This window comes from Lynx rufus, unplaced genomic scaffold (assembly GCF_022079265.1).
Source record: "Lynx rufus isolate CCGP_SWC_20201006 ecotype Redwood Valley unplaced genomic scaffold, mLynRuf1.p SCAF_3, whole genome shotgun sequence".
Lineage (NCBI taxonomy): Eukaryota > Metazoa > Chordata > Mammalia > Carnivora > Felidae > Lynx > Lynx rufus.
This window is the reverse complement of record NW_025814845.1, coordinates 139,406,472-139,431,481: the sequence shown is the minus strand read 5'-3', so window position 1 is coordinate 139,431,481 and position 25,010 is coordinate 139,406,472. Positions and strand designations below refer to the sequence as shown.

The 25,010-nt window shown below is 42.6% G+C and overlaps 1 protein-coding gene across 1 annotated transcript; it reads left to right on the top strand.

The window, feature by feature from the left end:
• The first annotated feature begins 23,145 nt into the window (after positions 1-23,145).
• On the top strand, positions 23,146-24,558 carry LOC124521172 (tripartite motif-containing protein 75-like). The gene has a single exon (XM_047092294.1). The coding sequence runs from the start codon at positions 23,146-23,148 to the stop codon at positions 24,556-24,558; it is 1,413 nt and encodes a 470-aa protein (XP_046948250.1).
• The last annotated feature ends 452 nt before the right edge of the window (positions 24,559-25,010 follow it).

Here is a 25,010-nt window from a genome sequence, read left to right as displayed (position 1 = left end):
GGTTCCCTCTAGGAAGGAAGCAACTTGGGGCTCTTGACAGTCCATGATGGGTGAAGAGACCCTAATCAGGGGGACCTGGGAAGCTTTACGTGCATATTGAGTGTTTGGGGGGAGAAAAGATTAGATTCATCTTTAAAAAACCACTTGGCTTGTGGCGCCTGGGTGGCTCAGTCACTTGAGCTTTGGACTCTTGATTTTGGCTTAGCTCATGATCTCACAGTTGGGATAGAGCCCTGCATGGGGCTTCGGGTTGAGCATGGAGGCTGCTTGGGATTCTGTCTCTTTCCCCCCCTCTCTCTGCCCCTCCACCCTCTCTAAATAAATAAACATTAAAAAAAAAAATCCAAAAACAGGGGCGCCTGGGTGGCTCTGTCAGTTAAGCTACTGACTTCAGCTCAGGTCATGATTTCGATTCCTGAGTTGGAGCCCTGCGCGGGCCTCTGTGCTGACAGCTCAGAGCCTGGAGCCTGTTTCGGATTCTGTGTCTCCCTCTCTGCCCCTCCCCTGCTTGCACTCTGTCTCTCTCTCTCAAAAATACATAAAACATTAAGAAAAAACAATTTTTTTTTTTTACCCCAAAACCAACCAAACAAACACAAAAACCCAAAAAACAAACAAACAAAAAAACACTTGGCTTGCAGTGTGGATACTTTAGTCTGATCCAGAAGGGGATGTAGTTCTGGAGAAACAAGAGAGGGGTTGTTCCATCTGTGGCTGTGGACACGCCCCATATCTCTGTGTCCCTGGCTAGACCTGGACTAGGAGTGAGGAGGATGTGGGTAAGGGGGGTTAGTGTGAGCTGCTTCTCAGTGACCCCCACTTTGGGCTCTTTTCCTTGTTGCTAAATATTGTACCTGAAAACAGCTACAAATACAGGTACAAATATATTATTAAGTAAACAACCTTTTGATTATTTTACAGTATTTCAATCATGTTGTAAGACCCTGGGAAAATTATTTATAACCTCTTAGAGTCTTGTTTTCTCTTTTTTACAACAGAGGCAATAATAATACTACTTCCTAACACATTTTATCTCCTAAATAGCTGGCATATGGTAGAATGTCAGTATTTATTCAGTGGATTAAATATTTGATAAGAATGCATGGAAAGTGTCCAAGGAATGGCGAGGAGGCCAGAATGCTGGAGCAGATGGAACCAGAGACAGAGAAGTTAGGAGGTGAAGCCAGAAAAATGGGAAGGGAGAGTACATGTTGGGTCCCACAGGTCGTGATAAGGATTTAGGCTCCTTGACTGAGGAATGGGGAAATAGAGGAAAATTCTCAAGGAGTTTTGCTGTAAAAAGACCAGAGGAATGAGATGGGAGCAGGACTGAGAGGAGTGAAATCAGAAAAGGATTCCCTTTTGGGATGGGAGCAAGGACACCTCATTTGTATGCTGACAGGATAACTTAACAGAGACATAAATTGATACAAGAGGAGAGAGAATGACTAAAGGCAGTGAGTGAATAGGGAGGGGTTGCACAGATGGAAATGCTTTACATACTGTGTTTACACACTAGATATGAAAATAGAAACCAAACACACACACACACACACACACACACAGAACAAAAAATGACAGAAAAAGGACATAGAAACCTACTCCCCATGCAGAGAATGCCCTCATCCCTTAAGAGACACAAAGAGAGGCCACTCCAGGATTTTGGCCTCTCAGATCTGACAGACTGGTCTGCTCTCTAGTACCTTCCGTCAGTAATTTGGATATCCTTTCCATATTCTCAATGGAAGAGCTAGAACAAAAAAATTTAAACATATTCAAAAATGGAGGGTTTAGGGGCGCCTGGGTAGCTCAGTCGGTTGGACGTCCGACTTCGGCTCAAGTCATGATCTCACAGCTCGTGAGTTCAAACCCCGCATCAGGCTCTGTGCTGACAGCTCAGAGCCTGGAGCCTACTTTGGATTCTGTGTCTCCCTCTCTCTCTCTCTCTGCCTCTACCCCACTCATGCTCTGTCTCTCTCTCTCTCAAAAGTGAACATTAAAAAATGTTTTAAAAAATGGATAGGTTAGTAAATGAACCCCCATGTACCCATCATTTAGCTTCAGCACTTACCAACTCTTTGGTGATCTTCTGTTATCCATTTGCCATCTTCTTTCCTCCTTTTCCCCCTAATTATATGGAAGCAAATTCTAGACCACATTCCCTATATGTCACTTCACATGTATATATTTGAGCTTTATCTTCAAAGATAGGGACTTTTTTTTAAATTACATTTTCATCATCACATACATACAAAATTAACTAATTCTTTGTTTTAATCACATATTCAGTCAGTGTTCATATTTGCCTGATTTTCTTGTTGCACCAGGCAATTTTGAGTAACAACACATTCTGATTCACAAGACGATTGTAGGCCATATTTATTATCAGATCAGAAGGATATGCAACATGTATCAAAGCCTGCCAGCAGGGCAGTGTGAAATACCTTTCTTCAGTGGGATTCCTCATCCCTCCTCCCACCCCCTCTACAACCAGGTGACAAATCAGCATTAGAGAGACCTGATCCACAACTGGGGAAGTGAGAGAATCACCCCGGCTGAAGAGCCTCCTGTATAGTTTCTGTGGTCCCTTCAAAGGATAATTCTAATTACAAGATCACCATACTCAACAAAGGCCAAAGCTGTAGTATTCCAATCCCCCGACTGGAATACTATAGTTTTCCCAGTCCAAATGCAATTTCCCAGTTTTAGTTCTCCCAGTCCAAATGCAATTTACCAATTAGAGGTCATTTTTATCATAAGCAGTGTTGCTTGCCAACATAGATGATAGGCCACCTTATGAGGTGACTAGAGGAACAGATAGGAAGTTACTTAACTAACAGTTAACCGAAGATAAAATATGTGTGCATAATAGGAAAGAGTTTTCTCTCTCTTTTTTTTTTTTTTTAAATAGCTGTTTGAGGTATAATTGACATAAAACTAACAACAGGTTTTTGTAGGATAAAATTTGGTAAATTTTTTTTAAATTTTTTTTTTAACGTTTATTTATTTTTGAGACAGGGAGAGACAGCATGAATGGGGGAGGGTCAGAGAGAGAGAGAGGGAGACACAGAATTTGAAACAGGCTCCAAGATCTGAGCTATCAGCACAGAGCCCGATGCGGGGCTTGAACTCACGGACCGCGAGATCATGACCTGAGCTGAAGTCGGATGCTTAACCGACTGAGCCACCCAGGCACCCCTAAAATTTGGTAAATTTTAACGTGTATACATCCATGATTCCATCACCACATTCAAGATGGTAACTCCATATACATATATCAACCTTAAATATTTTCTCACACTCCTTTATAATCCTTCTCTACACTATATAACTCCTCCACCCCATCCCCAACCACTCACCTGTACTCTGCTACTATAGATTAGCTTGCATTTTCTTTTTTTTTTTAATTTTTTTTTCAACGTTTATTTATTTTTGGGACAGAGAGAGACAGAGCATGAACGGGCGAGGGGCAGAGAGAGAGGGAGACACAGAATTGGAAACAGGCTCCAGGCTCTGAGCCATCAGCCAAGAGCCTGACGCGGGGCTCGAACTCACGGACCGCGAGATCGTGACCTGGCTGAAGTTGGATGCTTAACCGACTGTGCCACCCAGGCGCCCCACATTTTCTTAAAATTTATATACAATAATACAATATATACTTTTTTGGCGGGAAGAATAGGGTCTGGCTGGAGGGTCTCACTCAATATAGAGATCCTCTGTGTCGTGACAATTAATAATAGTTCATTCTTTTTTATTGCGAATATCATTCCATTATGAGGATGTACCATAATTTTTTGATCCATTCACTCATTTGTTGGCCATTTGAGTTGTTTTTAGTTGTGGCTACTTTTATTATTCTTAATGTTTGCATGTACACTGTATTTACTTGAAGCAAAACACAAATAATAATATCAATACATACTCTATTTCCTACTACATTTTTTAAATAAAAAATGTTTTTACTTACAAGCATTCAGAATGTCAACAAAAACAGCTGCAACCTCTTTTTTTTTTTTTTTTTGCAATTACAGAGTGGTATTCAGTTAACAGAACAACAATTATTTTGTATAAGCTGCATCAGAGACAACTAAAGATGAAAACACTACCATCCCCATATATAACTAATTTATGCTGTGCGCCAACAAGAACCTTCTTTGAATTTCCATGCCAATTTGCAACCCCCATACTGTACCAGGCAAGGTTAGTGGCTATTGAAAATACCACTAGGACAGGGCTCTCTAAAGATACATTCAGTAGTGTGTTAACTATACAAAAAAAGACACTGTACAATTTAAAAACAAATCTTTTTTTTTCTTTTTCCTTTTCTTTTTTTTTTTTTTTTTTAGAGAGAGAGAGAGAGAGAAAGCCAGAGCAGGGGAAGGGCAGAGAGAGAGAGTGAGAGAGTGAAAAATCCCACACAGGCTCTGCCCTGCCAGAAATGCATGAACTTACAAACAGGGAGATCATGACCTAAGCTGAAATCAGGAGTCGGATGCTTAACTGACTGAGCCACCCAAGCGCCCCTTAAAAACAAATCTTACACAGCCTTACACCTCAAGTTTTTTCTTTAAAAGAAGTGAGCTGTGTACAGGGGGGTTAAATGCTTTATAGACAAGAAAAAACAAACTGCGCTAGAACCAATGTATTCATCATCATCTTCTTCATCTTCCTCTTCTTCCTCTTCTTTTCCTTGTTTTTTTCAGACTTAAAACTCCTTTTTTTTTAACTGCCTCAGGCTTTCCTTTGTATCCACAATATCCGCAATATCCTTTTCATATTTTTCCTTCAGCTTAGCAGCTTTCTTTCCTTGAGGCTCCTTGCCATCTGCAGCAGTGTTGTTGCACAACTCTCCAGTTTTGTTTTGTTTTTAACGTTTATTATTTGTTTTTGAGAGTGACAGAGACAGACACAGCATGAGCAGGGGAGGGGCAGAGAGAGAGGGAGACACAGAATGTGAAGCGGGCTCCAGGCTCTGAGCTGTCAGTGCAGAGCCTGATGCAGGGCTTGAACCCACAAACCAGGAGATCACGACCCAAGCTGGAAGTCGGAAGCTTAACCGACTGAGCTACCCGGGGGCCCCTCTCCCAGTTTTTTTTTTTTTTTTAAGTTTATTTATTTTGAGAGAGAGAGAGAGAGAGAGAGAATGCATGGGGGAGGGGCTGAGACAGAGATAATCACAAGCAGGCTCCACGTTGGCAGCCCAGAGCCCCCACGTGGGTCTCAATCCCAGTAATCTGTGAGATCATGACCTGAACAGAAATCAAGAGTCTGACACTTGGGGCACCTGGGTGGCTCAATCAGTTAAGCATCCGACTTCAGTTCAGGTCATGATCTCATGGTTCATGGGTTCGAACCCCACATTGGGCTCTGGGCTGACAGCTCAGAGCCTGGAGCCTGCTTTGGATTCTGTGTCTCCCTCTCTCTGCCCCTCCCCCATTCGCACTGTCTCTCAAAAATAAATAAATGTTAAAAAAAAAAAAGAATCAGACGCTTAACTGACTGAGCCCCCCCAGGCGCCCCTCTCCTAGTTTCTTTGCACCCTCACCAATGGATAGGCTGGGAGGTTATCCTTTGATTTTTTTGGCTAATACTCAGAACAAAACATGGAAAAGGCTGAAGGAGCCCCCTGCCCGCCCCCCCCCCCCCCGCCCCAGGTGCATTGGGATTCTTGAACTTCTCTTTCGCATCTGGCTCTCACTCGCCCCAGCACCGTCTCTATGGAGCTCAATGTACTGCAATGGCTGTGAGGTCAGGAGACTCCTACTGCGTTTCTTAACTAGAATATATCTATGGGGCAAATTCCACCGCAGCAACATGTTCATTACACGTACGTAGGGACTGTACTGGAAGGATGGCATTTATGCTCGGTGAACTTCAGTTTCAGATGGGAGTATCTTCTTGCCCACAGGAATAACTTCGTGACAAGGATTATAGTTCTTTCCTGACCAATAAAATTCCTCCTGTCCTCCAACTAGGCTGGGCAGGAGAGGTAAGAGGAGGATGTAGCCGGGTCATCTCTGCTGGGGCTGTGACTTCTCATGGAAGCTTCCCCTGGGTCTGAAGGGAGTGAAGCAGGAGCACACGTAGGGGCTGTGTGGCTTGCTAGGTGCCGCCTGCCAGGAAGGAGAGTGAGAACAAAGGAGCCATCAGCCTCTCACTTTTCCTTGCACCAAGAGAACCAGACATTTCTAAGGGACTTTCCTCACACAGGAACCCTGACCACCCAATGGCCTTTGCAGCCTCCCTGGCTGAGCTCCACGCAGAGGCCAGCTGCCCCGTCTGCCTGGATTACCTGAGAGACCCAGTGACCATTGCCTGCGGGCACAACTTCTGTCTCCATTGCATCCAGCAGTGCTGGGAGGATCTCCAGCACATCCTCCCCTGTCCTGTCTGCCTCCACCACTGCCCCGACAGGAACTTCAGGAGGAACACGCAGTTATGTCACGTGACTGGTTTTGTCCGGCAGCTTCCCGGCGCCAGGAGCAAGAGGAAACTGCAAGAAGAGAAATTAAGAGTTTTCTTTAAAAAGGGAAGGGATTAACTCTTTTCACATTACAGGTTGAAGAGAAGGCTGTTCAAGAAAACTGAATGAAGGGCACCTGGGTGGCTCAGTCTGTTAAGCGTCCAACTTTGGCTCAGGTCATGATCTCACAGTTGGTGAGACTGAGCCCCACATCAGGGTCACTGCTGTCAGCACAGAGCCTGCTTCAGATCCTCTGTCCCTCTCTCTCTGCCCCTCCCTCACTTGCATTCTCTCAAAAATAAATAAAACATTAAAAAACACATTTAAAAATTTTTAATGTTTATTTTTGAGAGACAGAGTGTGAGTGGGGAGGGGCAGAGATAGAGGGAGACACAGAATCTGAAGCAGGCTCCAGGCTCTGAGCTGTCAGCAGCACAGAGTCTGATGTGGGACTTGAACTCACAAACTGTGAGATCATGCCCTGAGCTGAAATCAGATGCTTAACTGACTGAGCCACCCAGGTGACCATAGTGAGACACTGAATCTGAAGCAGGTTCCAGGCTCTGAGCTGCCAGCACAGAGCCCTGTGTGGGGTGCAAACACACGAAATGTGAGATCATGACCTGAGCCAAAGTCAGATGCTTAAAAAAAAAGAAAAGGAAAGGAAAAGAAAGAAAGAAAGAAAGATGGGAATGCAACCTGGTGCAGCCACTCTGGAAAACAGTATGGAGGTTCCTCAAAAAACTAAAAATAGAACTACCATACGACCCAGCAATTGCACTACTAGGCATTTATCCAGGGGATACAGGATGTGCTGTTTCAAAGGGAGACATGCACTCCCATGTTTATGGCAGCACTATCAACAATAGCCAAAGTATTGAAAGAGCCAAATGTCCATCGATGTATGAATAGATAAAGAAGATGTGGTGTACATATATATATATACAATGGAGTATTACTCAGCAATCAAAAAGAATGAAATCTTGCCATTTGCAACTACGTGGATGGAACTGGAGGGTATTAGGCTAAGTAAAACTAGTCAGTCAGAGAAAGACCAAAATCATATGACTTCACTCATATGAGGACTTTAAGAGACAAAGCAGATGAACATAAGGGAAGGGAAGCAAAAATAACATAAAAATAGGGAGGGGGACAAAACAGAAGAGACTCATAAATATGGAGAACAAACTGACGGTTACAGGAGGGGTTGTGGGAGGGGGGATGGGCTAAATGGGTAAGGGGCACTAAGGAATCGACCCCTGAAATCATTGTTGCACTATATGCTAACTAATTTGGATGTGAATTTTAAAAAATAAAAAAATTAAATTAAATTAAAAAGAATGTGAAAAATTCTTCAGGACAAATGAGCCAATATCCTCAATAAATATATAACATTATGAAAGGGTGTTGAGAGGCATATTAACCAAAAACAAAGCATGGCTCTTGATTGGATCCTGATTCAAATAGCTAAAAAGACATTTTTTTTAGAGAAGAAAATAGAACACAGATTAGTAGATGATATGATTATTTGTAATGTTATTTTTCATTATTTGTAACACTATTTGCAATGAAATATTAGTAAGTAATGCTTTTTAAAAGTTGTTATCTATTAGAGATTTATATTGGAATACTTATAGGTGAAATGATACAATATCTGCTATTTGCTTTGTAATAATCTACAGAAACATTACATAGGTTGGAGGGGGAATAGATAAAATAAGAATGGGAAATTGTTGGTAATTATTTGAGCTGGGTAGTGGGTAGGTAGGGATTCGTTGTGTTATTTCAATTTTAAAATATGTTCCAATTTTTTCAAAATAAAAAGTTTTAAAAATTGAAAGAAAGAAAGAAAGAAAGAAAGAAAGAAAGAAAGAAAAAAAAAACTGAGTGAAAACAAAAGTAAAATTTGCAGAGCATGTGACCACACTAAAAAGGCTTCTGATTGAAGTAGCAGAAAGGTGAGTTGCTCACAGGTACTGAATGTATCTATAACAGGTGTGAAAACCTAAACACCCCAGCCTTCTTTTCATACAAATTCAAGAAAAAATATATTGGTTCTCCTGAACAATGTTTTAACCTACAGAAAATAACCTGTTTAAGGTAATTTGACACTAGAGATTGAAACTGCTCCCCCCCAGGCTTATTATCTCAGAAGACAGAAAAAGTGCAACATTAGGAGAGGTGAGAACAAACTTTCCTTACAATCCCAGCAACTTTACTATTTTAGCAGCTGTCTTGAGTCTTCAGAGGATTGTTTCTGGCAGACATTATTTAAGTTTATTTATTTATTTTGAGAGAGAAAGAGATAGAGAGTGGGGAGAGGGCAGTGAGAGAAGGAGAGAGAATTCCAAGCAGACTCCACGCTGTCAGCATAGAGCCCAATGAGGGTCTGGAACTCACAAACCATGGGATCATGGCCTGAGTCAAAATCAAGAGTTGGTCGGTTTACCAGCTGACCCACCCAGGCACCCCTCATTTTATGATTTGAATAATAGGTCTCATACCTATACTACTGAAACAATTAGAGAAAAATCTAGGGTTTATTTCTATATTGGACTACTTCAGACCCTCTTACAATCTGTATAGTAACTCATGAATAAAGAACTACCTGACGGGAGCACCTGGGGTTCAGTCCATTAAGCATCCAACTCTCGATTCCCAGTCAGGTCATGATCTCACGGTTCATGGGTGATCCCCAACGTCAGGCTCTATGCTGACAGTGTGGAACCTGCTTGGGATTCTCTCTCAAAAATAAATAAATATTTAAAAAATACATGTTTAAAGAACAACCTGGGGACCTTTGCAGGTTGATATTTTCTATTATTCATGCATGCCACTTGGGATATTAATTATATAATTACTAGTTATTGGGATGATATGATTTCAAGAATTATGGTTATTTGGGTTTTGGTTGTGTGTGTTTTTTCCTTTTTTAAAAAGTAATTCTATATTCACAGGAAATTGCAAAGATAGTGCAGTTTGTTTTATTAACACCTGGAAGACAGTCATCTTTCACTGAAAAATAGTGCCTCTCTTTTACTAACTATAATGTATTACTTAGCAGGACTATTTCATGGAAACACAGCAGGAAACAAATGCAAAGCGTTTTTGTAATTCCGAAATAAAATTGTAGTTCTTGAGGCACCTGGCTGGCTCAGTTGGTAGAGCTTGAAACTCTTGATCTTGGAGTTGTGAGTTTGAGGCCCACATTGCAGGTAGAGTTTACTTAATAAAAAAAAAAATTTTTTTTAATTGCAAGTGCAGGTCTTTTTCTTACATTATCTTTTCAAATTTTCATAAATGCACTCGCAGCATTTATAATTTCCTATGTATTCTCCTTTTCTAACGTTTATTTATTTTTGAGACAGAGAGAGACAGAGCATGAACAGGGGAGGGGCAGAGAGAGAGGGAGACACAGAATCTGAAACAGGCTCCAGGCTCTGAGCTGTCAGCACAGAGCCCGACGCGGGGCTCGAACTCACAGACTGTGAGATCATGACCTGAGCCGAAGTCAGACACTCAACCGACCAAGCCACCCAGGCACCCCTCTTCTTTTCTAGAAATCCGCCAGTTTATTAAATCATTTATAAATTCTATGTTTTAGAAGAAGAAAAGGGCCTTTTACTTTCGGTGTTGTTAGAGATGGAGAAGCCCATTTAATGCCAGGAAGTTTTAGAGCACTTTTGTAGGAACTAGTGTTTGAGAGGGATGGTTAGAGTGGAGGAGTAAGGTGGGAAGGACACAGAGAAGGGAATGTGACCAGTGATGCTGTGACATTGGCTAAGATCCTCCAGCAAGAGCTGTGAACACTTGTCCCACAAGTAACCAGAAGTGGGCAACTCGGCTTAAACTGTCAGACATTTGAAAGGTTGGTGTAATTTGTCTTTCTTTATACAAGGTATTTACAGAAATCTATTCATTTTGCTTTTGCCTTACAGTTTTGGAAGCCATGTTCATGGATAACCTCAAAACACCACATACCTGTGTAATATTACATTATGTTAAACTATCATTTTATTATTTTTTTAAACTACTGTCATTTTAGAAAATATATACATTTATAAACCTATATGTGTATTGTTTACAATTCTTGGTAAATAAGGGTTTTATTTTGTGCATCTGTAATTTTTGTCTATAATGTGAGGATGATGCTCAGGAGAATTTTTGAGAACCCCTCTCATTGAGGTAAGAGGACCCCTACAATGATCAGGATAATATGCTGTGCAGTGGATATCTCAACTGCTTTGCAAGACAAAACCTAGTACTTTTTTTTTTTTTAATGTTTATTTATTTTTGAGAAAGAGAGACAGAGCATGAGCTGGGGAGGGGCAGAGAGAGAGGAAGATACAGAATCCAAAGCAGGCTCTAGGTTCTGAGCTGTCAGCACAGAGCCCGATGCAGGTCTCAAACGCATGAACCGGGAGATCATGACCTGAGCCAAAGTCAGAGGCTTAACCGACTGAGCCACCCAGGTGCCCCCAAACCTAGTACTTTTCATGTAAAGTGCAATGTGGGTCAGCAGGGCACTGCTCAGTTACTCCACCCAGCAATCTAACCCCGTCAGGCATGTGATAACTCAGCACTGGGTTACTGCAACTAGAAAGAGAGAATTAAAATGGCACACTGAGGCTTAAAAGCCAACACCAGGAAGTGACACACATTTTCAATTATTCCATTTTCTAAAATTAATTGCAAGGCCCTACTTAACTGCAAGATGGCTGGAAAGAATACATTAGGGTGAGGTGAAAAGCCACCATTTGCCACAATTCTTGAATCCACTTAGATATTAGTGAAATTCACATGACTGGTGAGTGCTAGAATTAAAATGCTCCAATTAGAATTTGTAAATAGGTTAACATAGAAATTGATAATAGTTTGGGCTTAATTTGACAGCAGTTATTTAATAACTTCCCCCACATCAGAGATATTTCTTTTAAGTAAAATAAGCATAAAAACACTCTTCATTGGGAGAATTATAAAGCATTATTATTATGAAATCCTGGTTAATCATTAGAAGAATTGTTAAGGGGCTCCTGGGTGGCTCAGTAGGTTGAGCGTCCAACTTCGGCTCACGTCATGATCTTGTGTTTCATGAGTTCGAGCCCCGCATCGGGCTCTGTGCTGACAGCTCAGAGTCTGGAGCCTGCTTCAGGTTCTGTGTCTCCCTTTCTCTCTGCCCCGCCCCTGCTCATGCTCTCCTCTGCTTTCTGTCTCAAAATTAAATAACCATTTAAAAAATTGAAAAAAAAAGAAAAAGAAAAAGAATTGTTAAGAGTAATGTCCATGGGGCGCCTGGGTGGCGCAGTCGGTTAAGCGTCCGACTTCAGCCAGGTCACGATCTCGCGGTCCGGGAGTTCGAGCCCCGCGTCGGGCTCTGGGCTGACAGCTCAGAGCCTGGAGCCTGCTTCAGATTCTGTGTCTCCCTCTCTCTCTGCCCCTCCCCCGTTCATGCTGTGTCTCTCTCTGTCCCAAAAATAAATAAATGTTGAAAAAAAAAAAAAAGAGTAATGTCCAAACACACGGAATGAAAGCAAAAAAAGTCCTTTAATTGGGCAAGGCTTATGTGGATGAGGAGCCCAGGAGCTACTTAAGTGACGTTTTGCAGGCCAGGGGTAAGGTTGAGGTAAAGTTAGAAAAAAGCACACAGAGCTGGTTTCTCCTTTGCCTGGTTTTGATAGGCACAAAATCCATTCCCCGTGGTTAGTGCAGTAACACAAAAACAGTTACCACAGTATATTTTTAAATGTTTATTTTGAGAGAGAGACTGTGCATGCGCAGGGGAGGGGCAGAGAGAGAGATTGAGAATCCCTAGGATGCCCAACCGACTAAGCCACTCAGACGCCCCCAGTTACCACAGTATATTAACTGTGAGTAACTCCATGAAGTTCAATGTATATATATGGACCCAGAAGGCAGAATTTTCAGCCACAGAGGGTTACTCTCAAGTCTTGAAACCTAAAGGAATTCGTTCGCTGGGTTTCAGAATTGCCTGGGACCAGTGACTCCTAATAACTTCAGCACAAATGTGTACAGCCACAACCTTGTGTGCTTCTCCGTAGCACAGGCTTTCTAACAGTGAAGCTCCTAATTTTAGCTGTTTTTGCAATCTGGATAGGCTGAGGACCTCCCAAATCATCAGGTCCTGGTTCCCTTTTTTCTGCCCTTAGTGTACCTCTTTCCTTTCTGTTTTTCCATAAAGCAGCAAGAAGGAACCAGGTCGCACCTTCAGTACCTTGCTTGAAAATCTCAGCTAAGTATCCAAGTTCATCACTTCCAAGTCCTGCTTTCCGCACAACTTTAAGACACATTCAGCTGTGTTCTCTCCTGCTGTATGACGAGTCAACTGCCCTCCAGTTTCAAATAACGTGTTCTCAAATCTTTCTTTTTTCTTTCTTTCTTTTTAATGTTTTATTTATTTATTTATTTATTTATTTATTTATTTATTTTTGAGACAGAGAGAGACAGAGAATGAGCAAGCAGGGGAGGGGCAGAGAGAGAGGGAGACACAGCATCCAAAGCAGGCTCCAGGCTCTGGAGCTGTCAGCACAGAGCCCGAGGCCGGGCTCGAACTCACAGACTGCAAGATCATGACCTGCGCTGAAGTTGGATGCTCAACTGACTGAGCCACCCAGGCGCCCCTTTTTTTTTTTTTTTTTTTTTTTTTTTTGAGTAATCTCTACACCCAACATGGGGCTCGAACTCACAAGTCCGAGATCAAGAGTCACACACTCTACCAAGTGAGCCAGCCAAGCGCCCCTCCTCAAATCCTTCTGAACTCTCACTAAAGCACCTCTAAGTTTTATTTTCCCAGTAACATTTCCCTATGACTATGTGTATGTATATGTATGTATGTATGTGTATATATATATATGTGTGTGTGTGTGTGTGTGTGTGTATATATATGTATATATATATATGTGTGTGTGTGTATATATATATATATTTTAGTTACTCTAAAACTAAACTTGTTTGTCATAGGTTCCTTGTTGGGTTGATTAATCCCATTGTTTGTAAAATGAATTACCATACAGATTTACACCCCAGGGAAAAACAGAATCCTGATGAAACTGACTTAGACAATTGTTCCACATTGAAATTCCTAGAAGAGGTGATTTGAAGAAATGATAGCTTTGTCTCCTCTTCAAACTTCAACTCAAAGCAAGCTGCCACCAGAGTTTATTACTCAGTTAGCACTTTTTCAGTAATTTCATAAGTAGTCTGGCAGCAAAGTCGCTTGAATACTAATGAGTCTTTATTTACTTTTCTTTGCTCACTCTGTTCCTGGCAATGAGATGGCCAGGAATCGACGGTGACTCTACACCAGTTTTTTGCTTGCCAGGACTCACATGAACTTTCCCCATTAAAATTCCGTGGACTTAAAGTGGGGGGCAGAAGAGAAGATAAAAGCAGGGGCCCTAAGCAAGGGATGTGAGAAGGCAGTGACACAGTTGCAAACTAATCTCATGGGACTTACTGTTGGGTTGATTGCTTGGGGTTAAGGAATTAGAGAATTCAAAGATGCTTCCAGGGATTTCTGCATTTGTCATTAGTCGAATGGAGGGTCCATTACTGAGCCGTGGAGATGGTTTTCCGATGTGCCGGAGGAGGCTAGTGGTAAATCAAGTGACATTTTTTCATGTTTGAGGGAAAATACTTCCAAAGACCCTGAGGCAGGACAGAGTGTGAGTGGCTGGAGCCAATGCAGTGGGGGAATTGCTGTTGTTCAGTCCTATACTTCCAGCTCCTATAGTGGTGCCTGGTTACTAATAGTTGCTCAATAAATACTTGCGGTATTTTTTTAAAGTAATTTTTATGCCTAACGTGGAGCTCAAACTTATGACCCTAAGATCAAGAGTCACATGCTCTACCCACTGAGCCAGCTAGGAACACCTATTTGTGGTATCTGTTGAGTAATTTGTTAACTATGGAATATACTAATCTTATACACCAAAACCATGGTACATTGCATACCTTGCTAATTGATTTTGTCATTCTGGCGTGGCTTATTAGGCCAACATCCCCTCTTCTTTACTATAAGGGTTAACTCAGCTCTCAGCTGTCATTGCAACAAAGAAACAGTGAAATCATCACTTCTCTGCCAGTCACTGCCACCTTCCATCTCCGATGTAGATCTTATTGATGCAAAGGAGAATGTATTTACCATGTGAGAAAAAAAAATTTGCATTCATGGACCCATATAGAAACAAAATTCTTAGGAGTAATATGTAAACCTCATATGATGCACTGAGGAGGACCTGACATCACATATTTAGTATTCCTGCCTCAAATGCTTAACCTGAAACTAAAGAAGAACTAATCAGACATTCCTAACTGTCTGGACCATTGAGATCATTTGCAAAATAAGTGGCTTGGGTTCTTCAAAAATGTCAACATTATGAAAGATCAGGAGACTGAAGAACTCCTCCAGATTAAAGGATAATAGAAAGAGCAACTAAATGCAATTTATGAACCTATGTTAGGTCCTGGATCAGGAAGAAAAAAAAAAAATCTATACAAGGCATTATTGGGGCAACTCAGGAAATGTGAATAGACACTAAATACTCATTTATAATGTAACCTATCATATCTCTGCTAAATTTCCTAATATGGTAACTGAATTGTGGTTAGGCAGGAGCACACCCCATTCTTATGGCATATCTTTTGAAGTATTTAGCCTCTCAAATGGTTGACAAAAGAAAAATAAAGGTCTGTATAAACAGAGTGATAAAGAAATGGGGCAAAATAAAAAGCAGGCCCCTCTAAATGAAGGGTATACTATGCTCATTATACTCCTAACATTTCTGTGGGGGGAAATCATTGAAAATGAAAAATCTTTTAGGAAGAGTGAAAAAAAATCCGACTCTTTCCTTTAATATGGGAAATGTCCTCTTTCCAAAGACAACTGTAAAGGACAGGTAGGGTATTAGGAATTTATAATATCGGTGCATTGCTAGCTCTTCTCCTAGAAAACAACATGCAATACATCTTATTTCTTCTGGGTTCATGATTAGGTTTCTGTTTAATGACAAGCAACAGCTTGGTTTCCTTATTACCTAAAATTGTTGGTTTTCCACTTCCACTTACACGTTGGAATATTCTATTGGTGTGCAAAATGGGTCGTTGTTTAGAAAATTGCAGTGAAATAGTTTTTGTGCCAGTTATGCGTGAATGCCATAAGTAAGCATTCATAAATAACATTGTAATACTTAATTTTTTTAACTGGCTTGTTCAGTCAGAAGAGCATGTGACTCTTGATCTCAGAGTCACGAGTTTGAGCCCCACGCTGGATGTAGAGATTACTTAAATAAATAAATAAGCTTAAAGACAAAAGGTACAAACTTCCAGTTATGTGATAAGTAAGTCCTGGGGATGTAATGTACAGTTTGATGACTATAGTTAACAATAGTGTATTGCATATTTGAAAGTTGCTAAATCGCTAAATCGTAAAAATTCTCATCTCACACACACACATTTGTAACTATGTGTACTGACAGATGTTGACAAAAACTTACTATGGTAGGGGCACCTTGGTGGATCAGTGGGTTGAGCATGTGACTCTTGATTTCAGCTCAGGTCATGATCCCAGGATTATAGGATTGAGCCCTGCATTGGACTCTGTCCTGAGCATAGAGCCTGCTTAAGATTCTGTCTCTCTCTCTGTCCCTCTCCTTGGTTCATGCTCTAATATAAAAAATAAAATAAATAAAATAATAAAATAAAATAAAATAATCTTACTGTGGTAATTACTTTGCAATATTATGTTGTACACCTAAAACAAATACAATGTTAAATGTCAATTATATCTCCATAAAAAGAATATAAAAAGGATGTCTTATTTAAGTTGTAAAAAAAAAACAAACCATGTAATAGTATATATAGGGTCATCTCATTCCATTTATATATATATGAAAATAATAATATATATAATTATTATATTATATATTATAATTAATATATAATCATATAATTAATACATTATGTTATAATCATTATATAACAATGTAATAAAATATAATAAATATATTATATATTATATTAATATTATATAATATATAATACAACATATTATACATAATAAAATAAAATGAGATATATAATTATTATATTATATGTTATATATGTTATAATTAATATATAATTATATGATTGATATATATTATCATTATTACATACACATATAAGAAAATATAATAAATATAATACATTATTATATTATATATTATTATATATACATACATATATATTATATGTGTATATAATATATTATAATATTGCATATGCATACACATATGTGTATATATAATAAATTATGTGTATATATAATCAATATATTATATCATTATTAATATATAGTATTATATTATATACTATATATTAATATGCATGCATTATATATGTCATATATAATATCATATTATATATTACACATATAATAATTCTATATATAATATAATATAATGTTATATATTAATTATAATATAATATATTACATATTAGTAATACATTATAATTAATAATATAATCATTAATAATATATTACTATATATAATATTATATTATAAATATGTATAATATAATATTTTATATATACTTTGGAGGGTGAGAAAATATATTTATATATTTACATGTATAAATACAAAAAATAGGGGCACCTGGCTGACTCAGTAAGAAAAGCATGGGATCTTGATATCTGGTTTGTGAGTTTGAGTTCCACGTGAGGTCTAGAGATTACTTTAAAATAAAATCTTTAAAAATATAATAAAATAAATTTTATTATATTTTTAAATTTATTCTTTTTAAAAAATTGTTTTTATTTTTAAATTTCTTTTTTAATGTTTATTTATTTTTGACAGAGAGAGACACAGAGCATGAGCGGGGGAGGGGCAGAGAGAGAGAGGGGGACACAGAATCCCAAGCAGGCTCCAGGCCCCAAGCTGTCAGCACAGAGCCTGACTCGAACTCACAGACCGGGAGATCATGACCTGAGCCGAAGTCGGATGCTCAACTGACTGAGCCATCCAGGAGCCCAAAAATACTTCTCTCTCTTTTTTTTTTTAAATGTTTTATTTATTTTTGAGAAAGAGAGAGACAGACTGTGAGCGGGGAGGGGCAGAGAGAGAGGAAGGCACAGAATCCGAAGCAGCCTCCAGGCTCTGAGCCGAAAAAAATTATTTTTAATGTTTATTTACTTTTGAGAGAGAGAGAAAGACAGAGTGTGAGTTGGGGAGGGGCAGAGAGAGAGAGGGCGACACAGAATCCCAAGGAGGCTCCAGGCTCTGAGCTGTCAGCACAGAGCCTGAGGCAGGGTTTGAACTCACAAACTGGGAGTTCATGACCTGAGCCAAAGACAGGCTCTTAGCTGACCGAGTCACCCAGGTGCGCCTTTTTAAATTTTTTCTTGAGAGACAGAGAGCAGACATGCATGTGTGTGCGTGGGGGAGGGGCAGAGAGAGAGAGGGCGACACAGAATCCCAAGGAGGCTCCAGGCTCTGAGCTGTCAGCACAGAGCCTGAGGCAGGGTTTGAACTCACAAACTGGGAGTTCATGACCTGAGCCAAAGACAGGCTCTTAGCTGACCGAGTCACCCAGGTGCGCCTTTTTAAATTTTTTCTTGAGAGACAGAGAGCAGACATGCATGTGTGTGCGTGGGGGAGGGGCAGAGATCGAGGGAAACAGAATCCCAAGCAGGATCCAAGCAGCCTCCGAGCTTTCAGCCCAGAGCCTTAGGTGGGGCTCTGACTCACAAACCGTGAGATCATGACCTGAGCTGAAATCACGAATAAGATGCTTAACGGACTGAGCCCCCCAAGTGCCCCCTGTTACTATTTTTTAAGGTTTTATTTTTAAGCAATCTCTACACCGCATAGGGCTGGAACCCACGACCCTGAGATCAAGCGTCGCATGCGCCACTGACTGAGCCAGCCAGACACCCCTAAGCCTGTTACTTGTTTTTACAGTACAAAACGTATAGTATATTGGACTTTATTACCCAGAAATCCCCTGTGTTTGGTTGTCTATGATACACCAGTACTTACCAATAACAGCGTTTCATTTGAAGTGACTGATTTAACCATTTTTCCTGGTTTAACAGCAGAATATTATCTAACCACAAGCAGTGAATTCCTGCTGATTTATAATGTACAGAATACTGTGTTCGTGTGAATAAAACTATGTATTTTCCCTACAAAATCATTTTACAAGCACTTCCTATTAATCTCCCATACTAACCCTTGGAACACTGACATGAGAGACCCATTAAAATTGTGATGCCTGTGTGGCGTAGTGATGGAGTGAGTGCTAAGACCTTCAGAGAGGGCCCAGGTCTCTGGAGGCAAGAGACAGGGGCAGGGTGTAGGCTGTAATGGAACGTCAGCCTCACGCTCCTTGGGGAGGAAGTGCGCCAGGGGGTTGCACCCAAAGGCCTCTTCATCGCCCATGTGTGGGGATCAGGATACAGGGTGGCTGTGCTTTTGGGTTCTGAGTAGGACTTGCCTGGGCTGTAACCCCTCTCCATCTCTTAAACTCTCAGGTCCTCAGTTTCCCCATCTCTAAACTGGGGGCCAGAACTGCTGTGAGGGTTGTGTGAGATGAAGAAGCATGGTTAGCCTGAGCGGAGGCACACGCCATTTAATTCGCGTCCCAGGCCGCGCCTCTTCGAGCACCAGGAATTCCCAGAGCGGGTCCTTTCCCTGCCTCCGCCTCATGATCACCATGGGGGACCTCAATCGCTGTGTGGAGAAAGCCCCTAAGACTCCATCTACATTAGGTGAGGGCCTGTCACCCACCACGCAGCAGAGACCCATGACCTTCAGGACGTACTCCCCCGGGAACCTGTGACTGACGTGGTGGGTAGAGGTGCTGGCCTCGGAACTCGGCATGCGGCCCGCAAAAGGAGAGTTTGGTTGTTGACTTCAACAACCTGGGGAATTACAGACAGAGGGACTGATGGGCCTGGCTTTCTCACCGGGGGCTCCAGCTAATGAAAAAGGCGGTTTTGGCACGACGAGCTTCCGGGGCACAGGCTCAGCCCCTGAGGGTTCTCAGGAGCTGCAGACCTGAGACCTGCTGCCTGCAGAAAGCTCCACAACCCCTTGTCCTGCACAGTGCTTCACACTGTGAAGGGGCCTCCCCCTGGTCCTGGGGACCCGGCAAGGGAACGAACAGTCCTCATTTAAAGTTTCAGATTTCAGTTTCCTCGTCAGCAAAAATGGGATTCAATGGCACTGAGAGGATCAAGGGAGGATTTCAAAGGTACAAATGAGATTATGCATATTAACACAGTGCCGGCCCATCCGGTCTGACCCAATCACAGGAGATCCCTTCCCCACCAAGCAGCTTTTTTGAATACCCTCATCCCCAGCCTGGCTCTGCCCCGCCCCCCGTGGGGGAGGAGCCACCAGCCTTTGGTGGGCCGGGTCCTAGTAGCTCCACCCTCCTCGTGGGGTATATATGCAGAGGTAACACTCGGATGGCGCATTGGCTTCAGGCGTCCCTCAAGGAGACAGAGACGTATCTCGACAAGCCTTTACAAACCCTTTACAGACCCGTCCAGAGTCGCCTGCTCCAGGTAAGCGGGGAGTTAAGCTGATATGGGGGCATGGGGACGGGGCTGGAGAGTAGTAAGAGCTGGAGTCCCCTGACCTCCTCTGTGCAGGGCCAGAAATCACACCTTGCAAGGGAACCTAATCTCTTGTTTGGCTTCTCTTAAAACACATCTCGTTTCTTAGGGTTTCCAGTTTTTCATTGAGCCTCATCCTACATCCCCTAAATGCTTGCTAACAATACAGATACTCACTTCCTGTCCTGTCCTATCCCATCCTAGAGGTCAAAAAACAGAGACTAATATCTGTGTGTACAAAGTTCCCAGAGGTGCTGGTCTGAAGTCGCGTGTGGAATCCCTTCCAGGATCTTAGTGAGGGGTGGTTTGTGTGTAGGTGGGGAGTGGAGGGATGAGAGCTATGGGGCCAGGATCCCTGGTATTCAGGTCTTGTATAAACTTGATCTTCCTCAATCTAACCATTTGCTTGCTTACAGATGCTCAGAGAGTATAATCACTCTTGGGTGCCCGTTTGGAGGTTCTAGCAGGGGAGTGCAGCTACTGGTATACCCTTGACTGGAGAATGGTCCTCCTCTATTGGGGAAGGTCATCCTCTTAGACCGAGAGGGCAACTTCAGGAGGGACACTCATGGAGTGGTGAAGGAGGAAGGGGACCCCCACCTAGCCAGCCCAATCAGCCAATCAACCCCGGCGATCAATGGGGTGATGGATGTTGCAGCCAGATCACCCTCATATCCAGAGTATAAGTACTCTTCCACTTCAAAGTCATTCAGTTTTTAAGGGAGACCCAGAAGCCTGGCCAATTTTAGTCATTTAACAGCTTTAACCAAGGACTGAGGAGATACTTGGAGATACAGTCGTGGTGGGGATAACATGGAGGTTATGGTTCTGTGGGGAATGCAGATCTCCAGAATCTGTTTAAATTTACAAGTCACATAGTTAAAGGGTAAATTCATGATGCTGTCTTTACTGTTCTGTGACAAGTCAGGAAGGTTGGATCACAAGAGGAAGTGACCAATGAATGGAGAGCTGGTGGCAGCACAGCCGACAACTAAGGGATCTGTGTGTGCAAAGGTGCTGGGGCCACAAGGAATTCAACCTGCTAGAAAAGGGAGGGCAGGTGACAGCTACAGGAAGTTTGGTGCTAAGAGAAGCTGGAGCTGAGGGAGGAATGTGGCCCTCCAGGTGGGAGCAGCAGTCCTGTGGGAGAAGGTCTTGATTAGATCCGTGTGCGTGAAGACCAGATGGGTGGAGGGTCTAGTGGGTGCTGATGGACTCAGCAGTTAGACATGAGTGTGGACATATCCAGAAGGATGAGGTGTAGCTTTGGTGTAGACGGTTAGTGGTGACAACAGAAGGCATGTTCTTTGATGATAGGGTCCTAAGTATGGAAAGATCAGAGTATTATTAATTACCATTGGGCACCCTTTTTTTTTTTTAATGTTTATTTATTTTGAGAGAGAGAGAGACAGAGAGTGTGAGCAGAGGAAGGACAGAGAGACATAGAATCCAAAGCAGGCTCCAGGCTCCGAGCTGTCGGCACAGAGCCCAATGTGGGACTCAAACTCATGAACTGTGAGATCAGGACCTGAGCCAAAGTCAGATGCCCAACCAACTGCACCACCCAGGTGTCCCTGCAAAAGTTTTCTAAAGTGGTTGTACCAACTTACAGGCTCATAATTTGTGTATGAATGTTTTTATAATAGCACACATCACCAAGACTGTATATCTTAACACTTTGAAATTCATTTTGGGGTCCCTGGCGATCAAGCAAAGATTGTCTTTAACCTATCAGCACTGGAGGTGATTAAATCAATGGACGTTTTAAGGGGTATGCCATTCATGACTGTTTTAGTATATAACACTTCACTGATACCAATTTAAAGTTTAGAGTATTTCCCAGGACGCATCCTCTATGGGGCGTCCTTAACTCCACATTTTCCCCGCAATCCTGGGAGTTGGCTTCAGCCTATTAGCCTGCATTTCAATGTTTATTTATTTATTTACTTATTTATTTTGACAGAGAGAGAGAGAGAGTAGGGGAGGGGCAGAGAGAGAGGGAGACACAGTCTGAAGCATAACCTGTATTCCAGAATCAGTAACTGCTTCTAAGGGAAAAATCCATGCCCTCTTCTGGGGATCTTGTTCCTACCAATCATCACTAGTTGGTAGTTCATCAGTGACTTTGGAGGGTCATTGTGTATACATGTGTGTGTTTCTTACTATTTTCTCACATTGATTTCCTGATCTCCAATTTCATTCTGTGCATTTTGTCAAAATCACAGCTTTCTGACTTGGCAGGGTCCTCAGAGTAAATCTAATCCAGTCCAAACCACTTATGTACACAGTTTGTTGTATCCTGCAACTGAGAAGCTTAAGTGAAAAGTAAGTTTTGACATACTATGAGCTCAGTGGTGTGGTTTAAGAAACATCTGTGGTTTAAACCAAAATATACCAGGTTCCTTTATTGTATCTTTGATGATATTGAAATGATTGAAATTGGGATATTTATCCTTATTTACTTGATTCTCTTAGAGATGAGCATGTTATGTACTTCCTCCAGATCCCCCAGATAATGAGTAAGGGGAAATCCCACCCTGGGTGGAGGCTCAATTTTCAAAGCTTTTAACTTTCTGCAGTCCCATGCAGCCCCTCTGTGGTTGATGTGGGTGTAGGTGGAATCCTGGGGGTGGAGAGAAGAATTGATGGCTGCCTCAAATGTGGCAGTGGGCAAGGCCACCAAACAAATGGTAATTTTTGTTACATGAAACAATGTTTTCTCATCTCTAGGGACGAATCGGCACTTTAAAATTGTGTCTGCCTTCTGCCCAAGAGAATTGCTGACCTTGGCTTCACATCCCCTGGGCTGCCGAGGACAGCTGGCTGCCCAGCTCATCTGTGATCACCTACAGGTGGTGAGCAGAGCTCCTCTGGGCATCTACGACTGCAACTGAGGCCAGTGGCTTCCTAGGACAACAAGGCTGCCCTCGTTTGACAAAAGGACATCCAGGACAGGAAAGGACAGTAAAATCTGAGGGTGTGTCTGCCTCTCACGGGAGGACTCCTGCAGGGCACCACCTCCAGAAGAGCCACGTCGGTCCAGAAAGACGTTTATCTCGGCCCAATGGCAGCGTCGTCAGCCCTGGCAGGACTCCAGGCCGAAGCCAACTGCCCCATCTGTCTGGACTACCTGAGAGACCCCGTCACCACCGAATGTGGGCACAACTTCTGTCGCTGCTGCATCCGGCAATCCTGGGCTGATCTCAGCGACAGCTTCCCTTGCCCCGTCTGCCGCCACCCAGGCCGAGAGAGGCACTTGAGGAGCAACGCCCAGCTGGGAAGGGTGATCGACGTCGCCAAGCTCCTCCACATCAGCAGGAGCAAGAGGAAGAGGCGGGACGAGAGGCATCTGTGTGAGAAGCACAACCGGGTCCTGACCCTCTTCTGTGAGGAGGACCTACAGGTGTTGTGTCCCGCGTGCGTGCGGCCCCCTGACCACCGGGGCCACCGGGTGAGGCCCGCGAAGGAGGCCGCCTCCCAGCACAGGCAAAGGCTCGGCAGTTACGTGGAGCCCCTGAAGAGGCAGCTGGCAGTCGTGCGGCAGCTGGTAGCCACCCAAGACAGGAGACTCTTAGAGCTGGGAGAGCAGGTGCAATGCCAGAGACAGAAGTTAGCCTCTGAGTTTGAGCACCTGAACCGGTGTATAGACCGGCAGCAAGAGGCAGTTCTGTCGAGGCTGGCCGAAGAGGAGAAGGACATTCAGCAGAAACTCTGTGCAAACATAACGGCGTTTTCAGACCACGTTTCCACCCTCCGAGGTCTCCTGAAGGAGGTGGCCGAGAGGAGTGTGATGTCAGAGGTGAAACTGCTGACGGACCTGGGGGGTGTCTGTGGCCGGTGTGAGCACCAGGAGCCCCCAGCTCTCTACTCTTTCCAGTTAAGGAGAGAAGGCTGCAGTCTCCCCCCGCAGTACTTGGCTCTGCAGAAGATCATACAGAGGTTCCGACGAGAAGTTACCCTGGATCCTGAGACAGCACATCCTCATCTGCTTGTGTCTGAGGATAGGACGTCTGTGACATTCGTGAGGGAAAGGCCAAGCGTCCCTCAGCATCCAAAGAGACTTCTGACGGATCCCGTCGTCCTGGGTTCCGAGGGCTTCGACGGGGGCCGACACTACTGGGAGGTGCAGCTGGGTGACAAGAGCGAGTGGGCCGTGGGGGTCTGTGAGGACCCCCTCTCCTGGAAGGGACGGCGGCCCCTGTCAGGACAGAACAGACGCTGGACAGTTCAGCTGCAGGATGGTGCCTATGTGGCACAAGGGGCTGTTCCTGTCACTCTTGTGTTGAAGGAAAAGCCCAGAGGGGTGGGCGTTTATCTGGACTATGAGTTGGGGGAGATTTCCTTTTACAGTTTGAATGACAGGTCTCACATCCATTCATTCACCGATGCGTTTTCTGAAGTACTAAAGCCTTACTTCTGTGTGGGGCGGGACCCTAAACCTCTTACCATGTGTGCGGTAAGGGATCTTGAAGGATGAATTGAGAGTGGGCTTCATTCTCTTTCTGTAATTTATGGACAGTACTTAGAATATTGGACAAGTATTAGTAAATCTGGTACCAAGGTTTTTTTTTTTTTTAAATACTTTTATGACTTCAACACATTTTTTAATTTTGTTTTCTCTCTCTCTCTCTTTTTTTTTTCCACTTTGTTTCAATAGCAACAGAGATGTGGGAACTAACAGAGATGTGGAGATTAACTGTTTCTGGAATTCTAAGACCAGAGTGTATACATTGTAATTTTACAGCTCCCATAGATTTTTTGTATATGTATATTTACATATATTCCAAATTTTGTATACATTTATTATGTGGTGCTATACGTAAGTACCTTTTATATTCCAGGCAGGAGAGAAGATAAAATTATCGGGAGATGATACTCAGTGGGTCTGTCTTGTTTCTGCATGGTAATTAGGAACTGATTGCTCCAAAT

Excerpts from the sequence above, each read along its gene's own strand:
- LOC124521172 (XM_047092294.1), top strand. The coding sequence starts at position 23,146 with ATGGCAGCGTCGTCAGCCCTGGCAGGACTCCAGGCCGAAGCCAACTGC.